The following is a 23,777-nucleotide window of genomic DNA, read 5'->3' as shown; positions in this document are numbered from 1 at the left end:
TTTATATAAAGCTTCTCACAGTTCCCTGTATTCACCCTAAATCACCTGTATATATTACCCCTTCTATGTTCCTAACTCTTCTTTGTGTGTCTTATTTTTTTCCTTCTTTTTTAGATGGGAATGTTGGTTTTGAAACTTTACAGCAGGGAATGTCTAAAGAAGTTTCAATCCAGTTTGAGAGAATTAATCTCTTTACAAGAGATGACCCCTATTCCATTTTAGAAGAATTGTGGCAAGATGACAAACAGACAGAGAGATGTGAGGAATACCAGAACAAAAGTGTAAATCACGTCGCCTTTATCAACAAGAAAACAGTAGCTAATGAGAGAGACTATGAATACAAGGACATTGAGAAAACTGAACCTGTAAACACATACGTTGTTTCTGCAAGAAAAAGACTCCAGAACTATGACTCATTTGGAAGGACTTTGAAGCCTATTGTAAGCTTATGTAATTATAGAAACAGTGCAACAGAAAATCTTGATAAGATTACTAGATATGGTAATATTTTCACTCCTATAAATTCTCATACAAAAACAAGTGATTGTGAATATAACCAGTGTAAGAAACTTCTGAGTCATAAGCAAGCTCTGATTCAACATCACAAAATTCATACTGGGGAGAATCTCAATTTACTTTCTGATTATGTAAAAATTTTCACCCAGGAGTCACACCTGTTTGCACATCAAAGTATTTATACTCAGGAGAAACAGCATGAACATAGCAAATGTGAGACAGTCTTCACTCAGAAGTCCCAACTTGCTGTACCTCAGAAGGCTTCTACAAGAGAGAAACCCTACAGATGCACTGAATATGAGAAGGATTTTTGCCTCAAGTCCAGTCCTGAGGAAACTCACACTGAGGAGAATCACTGTAAATGCAGTGAATATGAAAATGCCTTTATCCAGAAGTCAGATCTGTTCAAGTGCAAGGGAATTCATATTGGAGAAAAACCCTATGAATACAGTGAACGTGGGAAAAACGTTTCTCAGAATTCAAACCTCAATATACATAAAAAAAATTGTACTGGAGAGAAACACTTTGAATGTACTGTATGTGGAAAAGCCTTCACAAGGAAATCAACACTAAGTATGCATCAGAAAATCCATACAGGAGAAAAACCCTATGTATGTACTGAGTGTGGGAAAGCCTTTATACGGAAGTCACATTTTATTACGCATGAAAGAATTCACACTGGAGAGAAACCTTACGAATGCAGTGACTGTGGAAAGTCCTTTATAAAGAAATCACAACTCCATGTGCATCAGCGAATTCACACAGGAGAGAATCCCTTTATATGTACAGAATGTGGGAAAGTCTTCACTCACAAGACAAATCTCATTATACACCAGAAAATTCATACTGGAGAGAGACCTTATATATGTACTGAATGTGCTAAGGCCTTTACTGACAGGTCAAATCTCATCAAACACCAAAAAATTCATACTGGAGAGAAACCATATAAATGCAGTGATTGTGGAAAATCATTCACTTGGAAGTCACGGCTCAGGATACATCAGAAATGCCACACTGGCGAGAGACATTATGAATGCACTGAGTGTGGGAAAGCCTTCATCCAGAAGTCAACACTAAGTATGCATCAGAGAATTCACAGAGGAGAAAAACCCTATGTTTGCACTGAATGTGGAAAGGCCTTTTTCCACAAGTCACATTTTATTACACATGAGAGAATTCATACTGGAGAAAAACCTTATGAATGCAGTGACTGTGGGAAATCCTTCACTAAGAAGTCACAACTCCATGTACATCAGCAAATTCACACAGGCGAGAAACCCTACAGATGTGCTGAGTGTGGAAAGGCCTTCACTGACAGATCGAATCTCTTTACACACCAGAAAATTCATACTGGGGAGAAACCCTATAAATGCAGTGACTGTGGAAAAGCCTTCACTCGGAAGTCGGGCCTCCATATTCATCAGCAATCTCATACTGGAGAGAGACACTATGAGTGCAGTGAATGTGGGAAAGCCTTTGCAAGAAAATCAACACTAATTATGCATCAGAGAATTCATACAGGAGAGAAACCCTATATTTGTACTGAATGTGGGAAGTCCTTCATCCAGAAATCACACTTAAATCGGCATCGGAGAATTCATACTGGAGAGAAACCCTATGAATGCAGTGACTGTGGGAAGGCCTTCATTAAGAAGTCACAGCTCCATGAGCATCATCGAATTCACACAGGAGAGAAGCCATTTATATGTGCTGAATGTGGAAAAGCCTTCACCATCAGATCAAATCTTATTAAACACCAGAAAATTCATGCCAGACAGAAGGCCTATAAAGGCAGTGACTTTAAGAAAGCCTTAAACTGGAGGCCACAGCTCAGTATACATCAGAAATCAGATACTAGGGAAGTAGCGTGTCCAGTGCCACAAACATGGTGTGGGGATACCAAGGAGTGAGAGGCTACCATGTGACTAAGGAGGAGGTAACCAACGCCACCTTACCTCTGGTCAGAAGTAGGACTGTCTGGATCACGGAGCTGATGTCCAATTACGCATATGTGAGAGACACTTTGGAGAAAGTATATAAGCAATGTGTGATGGCCACGCTTAGTTACTGGACAGGTACTGGGATTGAAAAGCCCCTGCAAATAATAGCAAATCTGCAAGGAGAGGACTTAGTCTTTCTTGTTTCATGTTATGGAGAAGCAGCTTTATAAGTTCAGGGCTCTTGAGCTTTTCATGCCCTGGGTAGCAAAAATATTCGATATTGACTAAAGGAAGTCCTTCATGAGCAGAGAGCTAAAAAAAATTTTTTTTATTGTCTAAGGACATTGAAATCAAGGCAAAAATATAGACAGTTTAGGTCTATAATGAAGAGAAACCAGAAGTTTCTGTGAAAATTGACATTAAAGACACAAAGAAAGGACTTTTTTCCCCCTTCGGGAGTCACTCTTATTTATTGTTTATAGTATCTGTTAGTGTGTGGAAATTTGGATAAACGTTTTTTAATTTGACTTAGTTTGGTAAATTAGAACCACGAGCTTACTTGAAGATTCATAGGCCTCTTTAGTTATTAACCAATATGTTCCCTTATTTATTAATTCCCTGCCGTGGCCTAGGTAACTCACACCTAAGAGGCATAAAGTTCTCCCAGCTGTATCCCCAGAGTGACCAATGAGGTAAACAGCAGCCCCACAGACTCCTTACTTGTCACCTTAGGACTGGCTCCGAGACCATGGGACTCAGGTCACAGATCCAGAGGTCAGCACTTGGGACTGTCAGCCTCATCCACAGAAATCTTTTTTTTTTTTTAAATAGAGTTCTGTTTGGAAAAGACATTAAGAAAATGCGTTTGAAAACTTAGAATTCTTTACTCCCATGGAAGTTTTGTTAGTACATTCTCTGCATGGCCATTAGTGCCAGTGACTACGGGACACTACTGTTCGCATTTGAGTTTGTTTTCTGAGAAGACAGAGTTGCACATTCGAAAGAGTAACCTCTTGTCCCCTCCCAGTCTCTACAAATTAATCCAACTGTGTTTGCAGACCCTCTGAATTCTTACAGATTTTTTTGTCATTTATTCTAAAAGATCCGAAGAGAAGTGTTTCATCTTCCAGAATATTTGTGAATTTGTCTCTCCTTTATGTCAACCCATTTTTGTCTTTGTTTTTGCATACATTCAGATTTAGAATTGTTATACTCTTTCTGGTTAATTGAAACTTAATTATTATGAAATGTTCATTTTTATTACCACTGATGCTGGTTTTTTGCCTTAAATTTACTGCATCAGATATTAATACTCTATGCATATTTCCCTTATTGAAGGCTAAAATAAATTAGTACTAATTATTATCCAGGAAACAGAATTTCTGGATGAGGTGAGGCGCTAGAACATTAACACCTTTATTTCTCTCTTGGTTTACATGATACTAATGTCATGCATTTGGATTTTGTGTGTAGTTGATGTGGTCAGTCATTGTCTCAGAGTCCACGTTCATTTATATTAATCTACATATGTCTTCCATTGTTTTTCGGAAAATAAGCTTTCAGTGTAAGTACCTTTGAAGGTAATGTGCTTTTTTTTTTTTTTTTTTTTTTTTTTTTTTTTTTTTACCTTTTCTCTCCCTCCTTCAAAATTTATGTCTTGTCTTTGGCTGCCAGCAGTTCACAGTGGTGTGCCTAGGTGTGATTTACTATGTATTTGTTTGGGGTTTGCAGTGATTTTTTAAATCTGTAGCTTCTTTACATTTTGGGAAATTTCTTGCTATTATCAATGCAAAGTATGCTTCTACTTCATTGTTTTCCTCTGCTTTATCTAGAGATTACCCCATTATTTAGAACCTCTGTAAACCTTTTCCCATTTGTTGTTTCAGATTTTGGTAATGCTTGGTTTCCCCTAAATGTGGTGATTTTAAATCACCTATCTATATTAAGCACTGCAGAGACACTGAGATGGTCTGGATGGTATCATCTTCCAGAGAAGATTTGCCTTTGACTCTATAGTGACTAGGCGAGAGCATGCGCACCCCCGCCCGTCTTCATCCAGTCCTGTACTGAGAGTCTGTGAGACTGGGCCCCAGTCCCAGGAAGGCTTGTCTGCGGTTTTTCACGCTAGAGATGTAGGACTTGGGGAGATTTGCTTGATGTCTCATTCTGCGAAGGAACTTAATTCTAGTATTTGTGCCATTATGTCCCATAAATTTGTTAAAAGCTGAAGGTCTGTTGCCCAGGATTTGCTTTAAAAATTAGTAAACACCTCATTTCAATATTCCAAACTCCAGAGGTTATGTCTTATTTCTAATCCTATTCCTGTATTTTCTCACTTCTTGGTAGCTCTCCAGTGCCATCACAAAACTAAATATATTTAATATTTTCTTCCACCACTTTTAGTTCTCAAAGGAAGTACTTGTCTGTACCACTTACTATGTCTAATAGTAAGAAGTTTTCAATGTCCTGAGATAGCTGTTTGTTTCTTATAAAGAATTTTTTAAATGTTTATTTATTTTAGAGAGAAACAGAATGCAAGCAGGGGAAGGGCAGAGAGAGGGAGACAAAGAATCTGAAGCAGGCTCCAGGATCCAAGCTGTCAGCACAGAGCCCGATGTGGAGCTCAGACTCACAAACAGTGAGATCATGACCTGAGCCAAAATCTGACACTTAACCAACTGAGCCATCCAGGCACCCCAATAGCTGTTCCTTTCTAAAAGGAGTGTGGAGGGGCGCCTGGGTGGCTTAGTCGGTTAAGCGTCCGACTTTCACTTAGGTCATGATCTCGCGGTTCGTGGGTTCGAGTCCCCTGTCGGGCTCTGTGCTGACTGCCAGCTCAGAGCCTGGAGCCTGTTTCAGTCTGTGACTCCCTCTCTCTCTGACCCTCCCCTGCTCACGCTGTCTCTCTCTCTCCTAGAAATAAATAAAAAACATTAAAAAAATTTTTTTTAAATAAATAAAATAAAAGGAGCGTGGAGTCCAGAAATAAGTTTTTTAAATTACCAAAACTTTTGAAGCTAACTTAAAAGTGAACATGTGCTGATTTGTGACACTCTTCCTTTTTTTTTTGTGGCTAAAAGTTAAGGCATTTACTGTTTTGTTGAAGATTTTGTAAACTTTGATACATAAAAGAAAATTAACTGTAGTGCTTTCAAATTTTATTATGGTAGCTGCTAAACTTTTGCAAAAACAGATTGAGGCTGTCATGTTTCTTTTTTAATCGGATGGCTTCTTTGGGTAATAAACAGGAAATTAAGTTAATGAATACTGGTGTGCGAGCCCAGGGGTTTGAAAATAAGGATTTCAAAGACTAATTTAGAAGGATTACTAAGATAGTGATTCTCAACCTTTTTATTCCCAGGCACATTTTTTAAAAATACAATTCTAGGGGCACCTGCGTGGCTCAAGTCAGTTAAGCATCTGACTCAGGTCATGATTTTGACTCATGGTTTGTGAATTTGAGCCCCATATCAGGCTCTGCACAACTGGCACAGAGCCTGTTGGAATTCTCTCTCTCCCTCTCCCTCTCTGCCCCTCTTCCATTCTCTTTCTCTCTCTCTCAAAATAAACTTTATAAATAAATACATGCATATATACATGTATGCATACATAAAACAATTCTACCTTACTAAGCCAGAAAAAGAAGATATGTTACCTTTTGTAAACATAGTAACATCTAGGAGAAAGGAAGACTTCCTTTTGTGGGCCTCCACATATTTGAAGAGGCGATGGAAATTGATTGGGGAATGGATGATGGACAGTGCTGGGTGGAATGGATGATGGACTCTTCTTAGATGGAACTCCAAGGTTAGCATAGATCGGAGGCATCTGCAAGGAGAGGAGTGTGAATTAGACATATGCCAGAGCTGTAATAATAGTTCACTTGTGTACAGCAGAACTTTTTAAAAACAGTTTTACAATCTTGGGGCACCTGGGTGGCTTAGTCGGTTAATCGTCTGACTTCGGCTCAGGTCATGATCTCATGGTTCATGGGTTCAGGCCTCGCGTCGGGCTCTGTGCTGACAGCTCGGAGCCTGGAGCCTGCTTCAGATTCTGTATCTCCCTCTCTCTCTGACCCTTCCCTGCTCACGCTGTCTCTCTCTCTCAGAAATAAATATAACATAAAAATTTTTTTAAATAAAAATAAAAACAGTTTTACAATCTAAATTTAATTAAAAATGTACTTTAATTTTTAAAAAGGAATCTCATTCTGTGAATTCAGTAAATTAAGAAAACTTTAACTCAAACGAACATTTATACATCAGATGATTCATAGGAGAGAGTAGTTTTCTGTCTTCCTAAATGTGAGTGAATAGGGCTTCATTCACAAATCATTACTTCATTACGTAACAGAGAATTCATGCTACAGAGAAACCTTATGAACACAGTAACCAGAAAATCGTCCACTGAAAAGTCACCTTTCTGAACATCAGCAAATTCACACATGAGAGAAATAACAGGTCAAATGCTTATTGTTTCCCAGAAACTCATTTTGGAAAGAGAAACCTATGAAAGCAATACCTGAAGAACCAAGTGGAAGTTATCATAAACTTTCTGCTGGAAGTTAACAAAGTAAATGCACTTCGTGTGGAAATAGCTGCATTCAGAAATTAGTTTTCAGTATTCAGTATTTGTGCATGAGTGAAATTGTAGATTTCCTGAAAATGAGAAAGACTTCTCATGTAAGTTTGAACCAGTTGTAAATTACTCATACTGCAGACTTGCTGTATGTCAAAAAGTCTTTGTCCATGAGTTGTATCTTGCTGGATGTCATAGACAATGGAGAAGAATAAGTTATTTCTTAATAAATCAAATTTTCTTTTCAAAAACATCATTTTCTTATAATGCCATAAACTTCATACTGGGAGAATGCTAAATTTGTTACAGTTGCAAGAAGTGTTCCCATAGAAGCAAATTTCACAAGAAATATAATTCATTTTGTTTCTTGGTTAAATTTCCTGCCTGTGTCTCAAACCAGTGGGAACAAATAGGCCAGCCCAATAATTGCCTTTTTTTTTTTAACTTTTTAAACTTTTGACGTAGAAATCGTTTAGAACAGATAAAAGTGTTTCAAGAATAGGAAGGGCACAAAAAAAATATAGGACCCTTTACCCAAATTCATCTGTTAACATTTCCCCCCATTTATCATTGAAATTTTAATTCTTAGAGTTTTATTAGTAAGGTTGGCAAGAAACAACCAGATTGTATCAGTAAGGTAATTTTCTGTTACTAATAATCATAGAAAAATAAACACTACAAGTCAAGGGAAATGAAATTTGAAGACTGCTACCTTTTCTCCCAACACTTTCAGGCCTTTCTGATGTCCTTATTCTTCAAACTGCAGATGATGGGGTTTAGCACAGGAATGACAACATTGTACAGGACAGAGACCAACTGGTCTTTCCTCAGTGAGTGAGGGGCCTTAGGTATGTGAACTCTGCACTGCCATGGTGGAGAAGGACAATGACCAGGTGCAAGGCACAGGTAGGAAAGGACTTTTGCCTCCCCTCTAAGGAGCGGATCCTCGAGGCGATAGAGATAATACAGAGATAGGAGAAGACAGTACTCCGTAGAGGAGTACAGCAAACGAAGACCCCCATGGAGAACAATGCCAACTAATTGACAGAAGTGTCCCCACAAGACAACAGCCTTTGTTTTAATTAAATGCGTTGAAACACATATGTGTGTGTACACACACTTAAAACTGTGTAAATGTAACATTTTATCTCTTGAACTTTGGACTTTGTCCACTCTTTTAGTTGCTCTTCTAACAACTCCAGCCACAGCAACAGTCTGTCACCATAAAAACAATGGTTGTCAGCATCATAGTTTTCTTTTTACTCAGTCATATAGACACTCTAATGTTATATGTGCACATGTATGAGTGGTTTTTTTTTTAATTTACAAAATGTTTATTTAATTTTGAAAGAGACAGAATGTGAGCTGGGGAGGGACAGAGAGAGAGGGAAACAGAATCCAAAATGGGCTCTAGGCTCTGAGCTGTCAGCATGGAGACCAATGTGGGGTTTGAACTCATGAATCGCAAGATCATGACCTGAGCCAAAGTCAGACACTTAACCGACTGAGCCACCCAGCTGCCTCCACCCACATGAGTGTATTTTAATTGTCTTAAGATGGGATTATATTACAGACATCGTTTTACATCTTTTGCTCTGAACAATAACCAGCTGAAAAGAACCCACAGTGTGGACAGGCCATAATTTGTTCAGCCACTCTGGGACTGTTTATTCACATTCTTCTCATTAGGAAAAATGATCTATAACCACTCTCAACAGGTGGGATAGCGTAATGAGCTAGTAGGTAGTCATAACCATGTCCTTATCTACTGGAGCTTTTTTCTTTCTGTAACCTACTTCTAGCAATGAGATAGATTGTATTTTCGATGGATTGTGGGTTTTTTTTTTAAGTTTATTTATTTTTGAGAGAGGCAGAGACAGTGTGAGTGGGGGAGGGCAGAAAGAGGAGAAGAGAGAGTGAGAATCCCAAGCAGGCTCCACACTGTCAGCGCAGAGCTTGATGCGGGGCTCTCACTCACCAACTGGGTGATCACGACCTGAGCCAAAACCAAGAGTTGGATGCTTAACCAACTGAGCCACGCAGTCGCCCCTGTGTTTTTTCATTTTTATTTTTTTTTAAATTTTGTGTTTATTTTTGAGAGAGAGAAAGAATCTGAAAGGCTCCAGACTCTGAGCTTTCAGCACAGAGCCCGACACAGGTCTCGAACTCACAAACTGCAAGATCATGACCTGAGCCAAAGTCAGATTCTCAACCAAGTGAACCACCCAGACACCCATCTGTGTTTTCTTATTTTAAAGAAATTGCCAGATCTCTGGAATAAGACTCGCATTTCATATTTCCAACATTGGTGTATAAAGCTACCCTTTCCCCTCTATTAAAAATAATGGTTACTCTTTAACTTTGAGAAGTTTTCTGATTTCAAAGGATAACTACTTTTAATTTACATGTTAATATACCTCTTTAAGTGTTTCTTGACCATTTACCTTGCTATTCCATAAGTTGCCTTTATAAACCATTTATTCATTTTTTCTTTTCGGGTTGTCGACTTGTAAAAGCTTTTTATATATTAATGATAATAACTTTTAAGAAAACTATTACTTAACTCTTGACTTTGTATATATTTTCTCATTCACATAATTTTATTTTTTACATGTTTAAATATGTCAGCCTATTCTTTTATCTGAGTTTCTAGTCTTAGTTAAGCTTCACAGATTAGAAGATTTTTAAGTGTCTTTTTTTGACATATGTTGTGTATCTTTACAAAAAGTGTTTATTTGTTTCTTGGCCATGGACAGCCACTTTCAGTTTTAGACAGTGTTGGTTTGCTGAGCAATTCCATTCCTCTTCCCTTACTGCTTACTTTGTTAGCATCTTGAAGCTGGTAGTGGCCAGGTGACTGATTCAGGCCAGGAGAAGCAAAACTCTGATAGGCGTGTTCTGGGAAAACCTTTGCTTTCCTAAAAAAGGGGACAGATTTAGCTGCTGCCATCAATTTACCCTTCTTCCTGCCTTGCACATGATGCCTGCAGCAGTATGTGGTAACCTTCTCTCAATCCTAGGTGAAAGAATCAGAGACACTGGTCATGAAAATATTAGTCAATGCTAATTGCAAGTTAACTCCAGACTTTTACTAGGTGATAGAAATAAGCAGGTTTTACCTAAACCATTTTATTCTAGGTTTCTCTTGTACCTGAAAGCATGCCTATATTTATTCAGACATCAAGATGTATAAAGTAATCCATTCGTTCTCTTTTAAAATAGGAAAATATTTTAAAACCCCAGTAGATCCCCGACATACATTTAAGTAAGGTAGAGAGATAGCAAGTTTACATAAGATTTGTAATGAGTAAGAAGAACAATTGATACTGGATCCATTAATAGGATCAAAAGAGAATACTACCTAGAGGAAATGAATGATTTCCTGGCAAGACATAATTGATCCAAATTGAAAAGGAAATGAAAAAAGTTGATAACTGTACAATAAATTGTAAATATCGTTATACAGAGCAACCGTTTAAAATATACCAGGACATTAGGAAAAGATTTCTTAAATATGACACATAATAATGAAATATAAAAGGAAAAAATGATAAATTTGACTTTTCAAAATTAAAAACTCATCCTTTGAAAAGCACTACCAAGAAATTGAAAAGGCAAGTTACAGAATGGGAGAGAATGTTTACAATAGATATCTGACTAAAGATTTGTATCCTGAAAATGTAAGAAATTTACAACCCAATTATAAGAAGGCAAATAATCTAATTTTTAAAATGTCAACAAATTCAGAGATTGTTCATGAAAGATGTGATGTGGCCAAGAAGAACAAGAAAACATTTTCAACATTAGCCATTAAGGAAATACAAATTAAAATTACAATAATACCTCTATACACTCATTATGTTTGGAAAATAAGTAAAGTTATGCATCATAAACACTAGTCCCTAGCTTAGAGACTTCTCTTCTGGGTTCTTCTTCCTGCCCTGCTTGCTGTGTGTGCCAAATTACTACTAATACAGAATGTGGAAGTAACAGACAATAAATTGTCCTCCGTGCTTGTGCTTGAGACTCAGATCTCTGTAGAAGGATCTCCTCTCAGCCCACTGGTGTAAAATAAAACTCCAATCCACCAACATCTCCACGTGCTGCTTGGTTTTTCTGCCAGCAATCCAGCCTGTTTCTGTAACAATTAAAATGATTGGCAGCAACACGTATTGGAAGTTGTGGAGCAACTGGAACTCATCTGTGGCAAATGGAAATTTGAAATGACAGAAACATTTTGGAAAATAGTTTGCAAATTCTTAAACAGTTAGAACATACAGCTACCATGCACCCCAGCCATTCCACTCCCATATTTAATCCCAGAGCACCAAAAACTTATGTTCATATAGACTTGTACATGATTGTTGATAGTTTTATTCATAATAGCCCCAAACTGAAAATAACATGTCCATCATAAGTGAATAAATATCCAAATGTTGCATATCCGTAAATGACTACTATAGTGCTGATCAGCAGTAAAGAACAATGACTACTGACTTGTGCAACAGTACAGATGTATTTAAGTCATTTTGAGTAGAAGCCATACATTAAAGTATTACATACTGAATACTTGCATTTATATGAAATTCTGGAAATACAAACTAACAGTAAAGTGACAAAAATTAAGGTTGGTGGTTGCCTGGGGCTGGGGGTGGAGGGAGGGATGGCCATCAAAGGGTAACAAAGAATGTTTTTGGGATGATGAGAATGTTTTATATTTCTGTTGTGTTGGTGGTTTCGCAGATGTGCACAACTGTCAAATGTATTGAACACTATATTGATGCAGTTTATTATATGTAAGTTATATCAATAAAGTTGATTTTTAAAAAACAACATGAAAAGTTGTATTCATTCTGATTTTGGCATGTTTAGAGACCAGATAATTTTATTAAGTCAAATTATTCCAAGTCCTAGAGATAGTATTTCCCAATATATTTTTATTTCTTTTCATTATTTCATTGAAATTTAAAAATACACCATCAGTATAAACCATCATAATAAATGGCATGCAAAAATGAAGAATTATTTATTAATGCTTGTTGCTTATGACCATAGATCCAAAAATCATAACACTTTTAGCACATAGAATGAATCTTGCAGTATATAAAATTAAAACTAACAATGAATTGAATTTTAGGATTAAAATTTTAATCCTAAAATTCAAGAGTGATGGAATATCAGTGAGAATAACCTAAGTTAAAAGAGAGAGGCAGGGCTCCTGGGTGGCTCAGTCAGTTGAGCCTCTGACTTTTGCTCAGGTAATGATCTCACAGTTCCTAAGCCCCACACAGAGCCTGCTTCCGATCCTGTCTCTCTGCCCTTCTCCCGCTCTTGCCCTCTCTTAAAAATAAACATTTAAAAAAGAGAAAGGAGGAGCACCTGGGTGCTCAGTCGGTTAAGCTTCTGACTCTCGGTTTCAACTCAGGTCATGATCTCGAGGTTTCATGAGTTCAAGCCCCACATCGGGCTCTGTGTTGACCATGTAGAGCCTGCTTGAGATTTTCTCTCTCCCTCACTATCTGCCCCTCCCCCATTCATGCTGTCGCTGTCTCATAAATAAATAAACTTAAAAATTAAAACAAATAAGAGAAAAGCAATATGTTTAATATCAATATTTACTGAAAAATATTTGATCATCATTCTTTACTAATAAAGTAGGCATGGTTAGAAACTACTTAAACATAGTTATTTTACTAAGTAACAACAAATATTTTAAGTAGAAATAAATAGTTGAATTCAAATCATTAATTAGGGGGCCCCTGAATGGCTTAGTCAGTTAAGTGTCTGACTCTTGATTTTGACTTATGATTTCACGGTTTGGGAGTTCGAGCCCTGTGTCAGGCTCCTCAGTGATGGTGCAGAGCCTGTTTGGGATTCTTTCTCCCTCTCTCGCTGCCCCTCTCCCTCTCACACTCACTCTCAAAAAATAAATAAACTTTAAAAAATTAGTAGTTAGGGTTTTCCAACAGTGCCATTATTGTTTAACATAGTATTAGAAAATATGGCATATGAAATAAGATGAGAAAATGCAAATATTGATATAAACATTGGAAACAAAGAAATAATAGATTCTGTTAAAACAACAGCTATGCCATTTAGTTCTATGAGAAAGTATAGTTCATCTATTATTGATAATATATGTACTTGCTTACAATACTTAAAACATTACAAAAGAATATGCAGTAAATGCAATCCCCATATTCCTCTGCCAATTTTAATCTTTGGAATTTAAGCAGAAAAGCAAGATTGCTGGGTAATTACTCTGGATATTAGTACACATATCTGTATCACTTATTTTTTTTATTTTATTATTTTTTTCACATTATTTATTTTTAATGATTTTTTTTTATAAATAGTTTATTGTCAACTTGGTTTCCATATAACACCCAGTGCTCATCCCCACAAGTGCCCTCCTCCATGCCCCTACCCCCATCTGCCCTCAGTTTGTTCTCAGCATTCAAGAGTCTCTCATGGTTTGCCTCCCTCCCTCTCCCCACTATTTTTCCCCTTCTTCTTCTCCCCCACGATCCTTCTNCTGTGATAGGTTTCCCTTTGTATGTTAGGGCCCTTTTCTCCCTTGCCGCTTTCAAAATTCTCTTTGTCCTTGTATTTTGCCATATTTACTATGATATGCCGTGCAGAAGATCGATTCAAATTACGTCTGAGGGGAATCCTCTGAGCCTCTTGTATTTCACCGTTTACTTCCTTCCCCAGGTTTTGGAAATTCTCTGCTCTAATTTGTTCCAGGACTCCTTCAGCACCTTTCCCTCTCTCTTCCCCTTCTGGGATTCCTATGATATGGATATTGTTGCGTTTGGTCGTATCGCTGAACTCTTGAACTCTTCTTTCATGTTCCTGGATCAGTTTGTCTCTTTTTTTTCTCAGTTTCCTCTTTTTCTATAATGGTGTCTGCTAAATCACTTATTCTCCTTTCTGCCTCTTCAATCCGTGCATTGGAGGCCTCTAATTTATTATGTATCTCATTTATCGCATTTTTAAATTCATCATGTCTATTTTTATTCTCCATTTTGTCTGTAGCCATAGTTTCCTTTATGTCCCATATGCTTTTTTCTAGCCCAGCTATTAATTTTATGATTATTATTCTAAAATCTTGTTCAGTTATGCTGCTTATATCTGTTTTGAGTAGTTCATTAGCTGTCAATTCTTCTTTAATTCCTTGCTAATTTAGATGCCTTTTATCTCTTATTGTTGTTGATTGCTGTGGCTAGGACTTCCAGTTAGATAAAAGTGTTGAGAGTAGACATTCTTGTCTTATTACTGATCATAAAGAAAAGCTCTGGTTTTTCCCCATTTAGGATGATATTAGCAGTGGGGTTTTCATATATGGGCTTTACTATGTTAAGATATGTTTCCTGTAAACTTACTTTGTTGAGGCTTTTGTTTTTGTTTTTGTTTTATCATGAATGGATGTCCATTGTCTTATGCATCTATTGAAAGGATCATATGGTTCTTTTCCTTTCTTTCATTTATGTGATATCAAGTTGGTTGATTTGTGAATATTGAATCACCCTTGCAACCCAGTAATAAATACCACTTGATTGTGGTGAGTGATTTTTTTTTTATATAGTGTTGGGTTTGGTTTGCTAGTATTTTATTGAGATGTTTTTGCATCAATATTCATTCGATAGGGGCGCCTGGGCGGCTTAGTCGGTTAAGTGTCCGACTTTCGCTCAGGTCATGATCTCACGGTTTGTGGGTTCGAGCCCCGCGTCGGGCTCTGTGCTGACTGCCAGCTCGGAGCCGGGAGCCTGTTTCAGTCTGTGACTCCCTCTCTCTTTTACCTTCCCCTGCTCACGCTGTCTCTCTCTCTCTCTCCTAGAAATAAGTAAAAATATAAAAAAAAAATATTCATTCGACAGATTGGCCTATAGTTGTCTTTTTTTGTGGTGTTTTTATCTGGTTTTGATATCAAGGTAATGCTGACCTCATAGAATGAATTTAAAAGTTTTCCTTCCTTTTCTACTTTGTGGAATGTTTGAGAAGAATAGGGATTAACTATTAATTAAATGTTTGGTAGGATTCCCTTGTGAAGGAATCTGACCCTGGACTTTTGTTTGTTGGGAGTTTTTTTATTGCTGACTCAGTTTCTTTGCTGGCTATCAGTTTGGTCAGGTTTTCTATTTATTCCTGTTTCAGTTTTAGTAGTCTATATATTTATAGAAATTTATCCATTTTTTCCTGTTCTCCAGGTTGTTGATATGCAATTTTTTATAATATCCTCTCATAATTTGTATTGCTGTGATATTGGTTGTTATTTCTCTTCTGTTATTTGTGGTTTATTCCTTCCTTCCTTCCTTCCTTCCTTCCTTCCTTCCTTCCTTTCTTTCTTTTGCATCTGGCTAGAAATTTATCAATTTTATTAGTTTTTTTCAAAGAACTAGCATGTGGTTTTATTAATCTGTTCTATTGTTTATTTATTTATTTTTTACTGGAGGTCGAGCCGGCTCCAGGAGGTCCAGGGGTCCCTGAAGGATGGACGGTGTCGGCGAGAGAGAGAGAGAGAGAGCCCCGAGATTCTTTCTGGTCACCAGTCAGGCATCTGTGTCCTGTCGGTTTTGGTGTCTTTATTTATAGGTTAAATGATAACATGATATCAGAAAAAGGAATTTTTACAATGCATAACTCTTTGTGACAAGATGCTTTGGAAGGTGTACAGAGCAGGTTTTACAGAAATATTCTTGCAGAACTATTCCAATTATAGTGAGGTTAAGTAAATCTTATAACTAAAGATTTAGCAGGGTATTCTTAGTAAAAGACAGGATACATGTTTGTTCTAAGTTAATAACACTAAGGTTAGGTCATAGGTTAAGTGTATAGATGGGCTAAGAGTCATTGTGTCTGGCTCTCAAATGAATGTGTTTGAGTTGGTTAATAAGTTGTTTGTGGAAACCTATTTGATGCCGAATGTGTGAACACCATGGAGGCCCTAAATGTGTCAGCCTTTTGTTTGTAGGTAATGTTTTAGCTACTCTTATCTATCCTCATCTCAGCCACCCGTAAGGGAGGGTGTTTGCAGAAAGTAGGCCTTGGGGAAGGGACTGCCATACATCACCAATTAGGAGAAGGTGTAAGTATTAACTTAAGGTCTGCCCTTATCTTTACCTTAACTCTAAATTAGGCTCTTTGTCTCAGGGCCAGGCTCAATTGTAATTCTTGTGTTCTTAACCCCCTTTATTATCTAAGTCTTGGATCTGCAAGGCCCATAGGAAGAGCCTTTTGACAATCATCCATAGAGCTTTCATCTAAAATCTCTCTTGCAAAGGCAGGGATATGCTTTTCCTTATGAGGTATCTGTGTTCAGAATATTGGTCTGATATGGAATATTGTGAGACCTGGTCAATACCAGCACAACATGAGCAGGAGATACCAGTTTTCATTTCTCACGGCAGGAGCTGTGCAAACACTGCCATTTCCTTGCTGTGACTGCCATCCAGAGAAGCCGGTGTGGCTCCTGGCAATTTTTGTTTTGTTTTTCTTTGCTTCTATATCATGTATTTCTGCTCTAATCTTTATTTCCTTCCTTCTCCTGGCTTTAGGCTTCCCTTATTGTTCTTTTCCTGGATTCTTTAGGTGTAAGGTTAGTTTGTTTACTTGATATTTTTCTTGCTTCTTGAGGTAGGCCTGTGTTGCTATATAATTTTTCAGAAACAGGCATCCCCCAAAGCATCCCGTTGTGTTTTTATTTTAATTTGCATGTACTTTTTAATTTCTTCCTTGACTCCTGCTTGACTCATTCATTTTTAGTAGCATGTTATTTAACCTCCATGTACTTGTGCTCTTTTCAGATTTTTAATTGTGGTTGATTTCTAGTTTCATAGTATTGTAGTCCAAAAAGATATATGGCATGACTTCAATCTTTTTTAATCTGTCGAGACTTGTTTTGTGGATTAACATGTGATTTACTCTGGAGAATGTCCCATGTGCACTTGAGAGGAAGGTGTATTCCGCTGTTTTAGGATGGAATTTTCTGAATATATCTGTTAAGTCCATCTGATCCAATGTGCCATTCAAAGCCATTATTTCCTTGTTTATTTTCTATTTTGATGTTTTGCCCATTGATGTGTATGAGATGTTATAGTCCCCTGCTGTTATTGTATTACTATCACTTAGTTCCTTTATGTTTGTTATTATTTTATATTTTTGTATGTTCCCCTTTATCATTGTTATATCTTTTTGTTAGAATGTCCCCTTTATTTATTTATTTTTTAATTTATTATTTCTAGGAGAGAGAGAGAGAGACAGCGTGAGCAGGGGAGGGTCAGAGAGAGAGGGAGTCACAGACTGAAACAGGCTCCAGGTTCCGAGCTGGCAGTCAGCACAGAACCCGATGCGGGGCTCGAACCCACGAACGTGAGATCATGACCTAAGCGAAAGTCGGACGCTTAACAGACTAAGCCACCCAGGCGCCCCAGAATGTCCCCTTTATTATTATATAGTGTCCTTCTTCTTTGTCTCTTGTTAGTCTTTGGCTTAAAATATAGTTTATCTGATATAAGTATTGTTACTCCGGCTTTCTCTTGACAACCATTTGCATAATAAATGTTTCTCTATCCCTTTACTTTGAAACTGCAGGTGTCTTTAGGTCTAAAATGTGTCTCTTATAGGCAGCATGTAGGTGGGTCTTATTATTATTATTTTTTAATCCTTCTGACACCCTATGTCTTTGGATTGGAGCATTTAGTCCACTTTCATTAAGAGCGATTATAGATAGATATGAATTAATGCTATTGTATTATTTGTTGTTTATAGAGATTTTCTCTGTTCCTTTCTAGTCTTTCTTTCTTTCATGTTTTGCTGATTTTGTTTAGTGATATATTTGGATTTCTTTATTTATTGATTTGCATACACTGAACCACGCTTGCACTCCAGGATAAATCCATTTTGATCATAGTGTATAATCCTTTGAAGTGAGTCTCTTATAGGCAGCGCATGCTTGCATCTTGTTTTTTATCCATTCAGTCACTCTCTGTCTTTTGACTGGAAAATGTAATCCATTTACATTTAAAGTAAATATTAATAGGGAAGCACTTAATAATACCATCTTCTTGTTTCTGACTGTTTTATAGTTTATTTATTATTTTATTCTCTTCTTGTTTTCTTTATGATTTGGTGGTTTTCCTTAGTGGTATATTTTGATTCCTTCTCTTTAACTTTTGTGTATCTAGGTTTTTGCTTGGTAAAAAGCCTATCATGAGGCTTATGTAAAACATAATTTAGATGTAACAGCCTATTTTATGCTGATAACAACTTCAATCACATACAAAAGCTCTGACCTTTTACTCCCCCTCATATTTTTTTTGATGTCACAATTTACATCTTTTATTACCAAATTGTAGTAGCTATAGTTAGTTTTAATACTTTTTCCTTTAATCTTTATACTAAAGTGGTTAACACACCATCATATTAAGGTATTAGAATATTCTGATTTTGACTATATGCTTATCTTTGCTAGTGTGTGTTTTATTTTCAAATGGTTTCATGTTACTAACTAGTGTCCTTTATTCCAGCTTGAAGAAATCTTTTCAGCATTTCTTGTAAGACAGCTCCAGTGGTAATAAACTTTCTCAGCTTTTACCTGTTTGGTTAGATTTTTACTTTATTTCTTAAGGACAACTTGGCCAGGTAAAGTAGGATTGGTTGGTATATATGTTTTTTCAAATCTTTGAATGTATCATTCTACTCTCTCTTGGCCTGCAAGGTTTCTCCTGAGAAATCAATTGATAGCCTAATAAGAGTTTCCTTTTAAATGAGGAGGGTTTTTTTTTTTTCCTCTTGCTACTTTTAAAATACTTGCTTTGTCTTTGATTTCAGATAGTTTTATTATAATGTTTCTTGGAGAAGATCATCTTGGACTGAAAATTTATTAAGACTTATAAACTTCATGAACTTGGATGTCTAAATCTCACCTCAGATTTGGGTAGTTCTCAGCTATTATTTCTGCCCCATTCTCCCTCTCTCTTCTTTCTGGAACTCTGATAGTGCATACACTGCTTCTCTAATTGTATCTTATAATTCACATAGTCTTACTTTGCTATTTTTCATTATTTTTTCTTTTTTTTTTTAATTTTTTTTAAAATTTTTTTAAATTTATTTCTAGGCGAGAGAGAGAGACAGCGTGAGCAGAGGAGGGTCAGAGAGAGAGGGAGTCACAGACTGAAACAGGCTCCAGGCTCTGAGCTGGCAGTCAGCACAGAGCCCGACGCGGGGCTCGAACCCACGAACCGCGAGATCATGACCTAAGCGAAAGTCGGACGCTTAACCGACTAAGCCACCCAGGTGCCCCTCATAACAATTATTTTGAATTCTTTATCAAGCAAATTTAAGTTTTCCATTCTTTTGTTTAGTTACTAGAAAATTATTGTGTTCATTTGGTGCTCTCATGTTTCTTTCATTTTTCATGTTCTTTGAAATCTTTTCTTAAGTAAACTCTACTTCCAACATGGGGTTAGAACTCATAACACTGAGATCAAGAGTCACATGCTGTTGTGACTGAGCTAGACAGGCACCCCTCACATTCCTTGAAATCTTGCATTGCTGTTTTCACATTAGAGAAATACATCTCCAGTCTTTACTGATTAGAGTTAGGTGAGAAATATTTTCCTTTAGCCATTAGGGATTCTGAGCTTTGCTCAGACCTTTTCTGTGGATATGTCTACTCCACACTTCTTGTTCCCTTTTGTGAAGGACACTTAAGATTATATGCCTTCTATTGATCCTGCAAGGTCAGGTTTGGTCCTGACAGCCTCCCTTTTGCTGTCCCTGAGTTGGTGCTGATTGCCTAAGTCTGTGGTTTCTCCTAATTCTGCACAATCAAGCTGGCTTTCTATGCATGCTCAGTAGCCCTCTTCAGAGTCTTTCTCACCACTTTTGGGGACATGCTCAAGGAACTGGCCACAATGTGCTGGTGTGTGTAAGTGAGGCACTTGGATCACTGGGGATGCCCATGAACCAGTTGGAATCCACAGGCAAGCATCCACCACAGTCACACTGGGATTCCTGATGGAGCCCACGATGCAGTTAATAGGATTTACATCCCTTTGTGCCCCTGGTTGCTATTCTACCAGCCACTCCCTGTCTCCCAGCCATACTGCATACCTCAGTATTCTGGATGGGATGAGAAAAAAGGGGGTCTGCTTTTCAGCATCCTACACAGGTGGGGAAACTGGGTACTCACATGTTCACTTGCCCCCATGGGAAAAATCATGGCAGACAAAGTCCATTTGGCATTGAGCTGTGCTGCTTTTGGGGGAAAGGTAATGCAGGTAAAGTGAAATTGTTCCTCGTACTCTCTTCTATGACTCCAGTCTTGGATTTCTTTGTTATTGTTGTTCTAATGGGATGCTAGTTTTTTGTCTTTTTTTTTTTCTGCTCTATTCCTGGACTTCCACAAATTGAATGCTGTCTTGTCCATTAGTAATTGTCTAAATTGTGTTATTTGGAAGTAAGATAGGAAAGAAAACTCTTACCATGTTGATGACATCACTCTGTCTAGGTCACTTCCTTTTTTTTTTTTTTTAAATGTTTGTTTGTTTAGAGAAAGAGAAGGAGAGAGGGAATCCCAAGCAGACTTCATGCTGTCAGTGCAGAGCCTATCCAGAAATTACTTGGGAACTCAGCCAGGTGATCAAGGCTAACATCAACAATGATAAGTCATGTTGATGATATGCAAAGAGTGGCACTTTACCTTTGTGGTCTTTCTCCCCAAAACATAGAACACCTGTATAATCATAAGAAAAGCATCAGAAAAATCCTAGTTACAGGACATTTTCTAAATTCATCTGCAGTGTTTCTTCAAACCGTCAAAGTCATTAAAATCAAAGTCTAAGAAACTGTCACAGTTAAGAGGAGATATAATAACTAAATGTATTGTGGTATCCTGGATGGGATCCTGGAACACACATAAAAATAACATTATATTAAAAAGTTTTAGGGGCGCCTGGGTGGCTTAGTCGGTTAAGCGTCCGACTTTCGCTTAGGTCATGATCTCACGGTTCGTGGGTTGAAGCCCCACGTCCGGCTCTGTGCTGACTGCCAGCTCAGAGCCTGGAGCCTATTTCAGAGTTTGTATCTCCCTCTCTCTCTGACTCTCCCCTGCTCATGCTGTCTCTCTCTCTCCTAGAAATAAATAAAAATAATAAAAATAAAAAAATAAAATAAAATAAAAAGTTATAAAAATTGAATACATAAACTTTAGTTACTAATAACACGTCAGTATTAGTTCATCAATTGTGACAAGCACACCATAGTAATGTAAGATGTAAAGCATAGAGGAGACTAGGTGTGCTAAACCTATAGAAAAATCTCTCTACTTTAAAAAAAAGTTTATGTATTTATTTTGAGAAAGAGAGAGAAAGAGAGAGAGAGCAAGCAGGGGTTGGACAAAGAGAGGCAGAAAGAGAATCTCAAGCAGGCTCTGAACTCTCAGGGAGGAGCCTGATGTGGGGCCTGAACTCACAAACTGTGAGATTATGACTTGAGTAGACTCTGATGCTTAACTGACTGAGCCCAGGAACCTTCTCTACTATTTTAAAATAAACTTTTGCTAAATATAAAACTATTCTAAAATAAAGTTCATTTAAAAATTTTTCTGAGGAAATGAACTATAAGTCTGAGGAGGTCAAAATGGCTAGATTTCCAGGGCATAGAACCAGACAGAAGGGAGCTGTACACATGTGCCGGCACGTGTGTGTGTGGCGCGCGAGCGTCAGACTTGGCATTTGTGAAAACCTTCTTTCAATGAGAGTTTGCCAAACGATGGCCCATGGGTCAGATCCAGCTTTGTATAGCTGGTGAGGTAAGAAAGGTTTTAACATTTTTAAATCATTGAAAAAGCCAAAAGAAGAATAATATTTTGTGACACGCCAAAATCATATGAAATTCACGTCATGCTAAGTGAAATAAGCCAGACACAAAAGGATGAAATAGTGTATGACTCTGCTTATATGAGGTGCCCGGACTAGTCAAATTCACAGAGACAGAAAGTAGAACGGTGGGTGCCAGGCGGGGGTGAGGGGGTGGGGACTTCTTGTTTGATTTGTGCAGAGTTTCAGTTTGGGAAGACGAAAAAGTCCCAGAGATGTGGTGGTTTCAAAACAATGTGGATGTGCTTAATGCCACTAATTGTACAGTGTGCACGCGCGCGCACACACACACACACACAGACACACACACACACTGCACAAGGCTGTAAATAGTCCCTGTTCATGCCAACCAGAGTGGAAAGGCTCCCATAATTTGTGGGGTATTGGGTAAAGCACTCAGGCAAGTTTTGCCTCAGTAGAGAAGCAAATTTAGCTCTACATCAAATGATGTTCTGGTCCTAATGAACTTTATTAGAAATGTCATTTGCAGGGGCGCCTGGGTGGCTCATTTAGTTAAGCGTCCGACTTCAGCTCAGATCATGATCTCATGGTTCGTGGGTTGGAGCCCCATGTCAGGCTCTGTGCTGACAGCTCAGAGCCTGGAGCCAGTTTTGGATCCTGTGTCTCCCTCTCTCTCTGGCTCTCCCCTGGTCACCCTCTCTCTCTCAGAAATAAATAAAACATTTTTAAAAAGCTAAAATAAAAGAAATGTCATTTGGAAATACCTTCTTCCATTCAAGTTCTCTTTTAGTTTTGTTGATTGTTTTCTCTGCTGTGCAGAAGCTTTTTATTAAAAACATTTTAAAAATACATTTTCGTTAGGAAACATACAGTGCAATATTGGCTTCAGAAGATAATTCAGTGATTCATCACTCACATACAACACCCAGTGCTTTATTTTTTATTGTTTCCCTCGCCCCAGGACAAGGTATGTATAAAGAAGTTGCCGTGGCCAATGTCAAAGAAGTTACTGTCTGTGCTTTCTTCTAGGATTTTTATGGTTTCAGGCCTCACATTTTGGTCTTTAATCCATTTTGAGTTATTTTTGTGTATGGTGTGAGAAAGTGGCCCAGTTTCATTGTTTTGCACATTGCTCTCCAGTTCTCCCAGCACCATTTATTGAAGAGACTCTTTCCCATTGGAAAATCTTTCCTGCTTTGTCGAAGATTAGTTGACCATATAGTTGTGGGTTCATTTCTGGGTTTTCTCTTCTTGTCTAGTGATCTATTTGTCTGTTTTACCCTAGTTTGATTACTAAAGCTTTGTAGTATAACTTGACATCTGGAATTGTGATGCCTCCAGCTTTTTCTTTTTCAAGATTGCTTGGCTATTTAGGGTCTTTTGTGGTTCCATACCAATTTTAGGGTGCTTTGTTCTCAACTCCAAGATTTCTCCTGAAAAGACTGCTCATAATCTTATTGGGACTCCTTTATATGTGAAAAATTGCTTTTGAGATTTTCTTTGACTTTGACTATTTATCATGTGTCTCTGTGTGGTTCGCTTCATTATATCCTACTTGGAATTTATGGAGCTTCTTGGACTTGTGGATCCATGTTGTTCCTCAAATTTGGGAAAGGTCTTATACTATTTTTTCAAATAATCTCTCTCCCCATTTTTTCTTTCTTCTTCTGGGATTCCCATAATAGAACATAAACTGGTCTACTTGATGGAGTCCCAAAAGTCCCTTGGGGGTCTATTTATTTTTCTTTAATCTTTTTTTTTTCTCCTGAGATTCAATTATTTCAAATGTCTTCAAGTTTCCTAGTTCTTCTGCCTGTTTCAGTCTGCTATTGAATTTCTCAATTCAGCAATCTGTATTTTTCAGCTATAGATATTCTTTTTGTTTCCTCTTGAATGTTAT

General features: G+C 37.5%; 1 protein-coding gene across 1 annotated transcript in view; it reads left to right on the top strand.

Annotated features, from left to right (window-relative positions):
- Positions 1 to 11,816, top strand: part of ZNF484 (zinc finger protein 484) — a 37,129-nt gene extending 25,313 nt beyond the window's left edge. Inside the window, exon 5 of the mRNA XM_077773978.1 lies at positions 115 to 11,816. Within this exon, the coding sequence (XP_077630104.1) occupies positions 115 to 2,426 (2,312 nt within the window). The 3' untranslated portion in view covers positions 2,427 to 11,816. The remainder of the gene's footprint in view (positions 1 to 114) is intronic.
- Positions 11,817 to 23,777: the final 11,961 nt, after the last annotated feature.

This window comes from Crocuta crocuta, unplaced genomic scaffold (assembly GCF_008692635.1).
Source record: "Crocuta crocuta isolate KB4526 unplaced genomic scaffold, BGI_CrCroc_1.0 scaffold866, whole genome shotgun sequence".
Classification (NCBI taxonomy): domain Eukaryota; kingdom Metazoa; phylum Chordata; class Mammalia; order Carnivora; family Hyaenidae; genus Crocuta; species Crocuta crocuta.
This window is presented reverse-complemented; position numbering and strand designations above follow the sequence as displayed.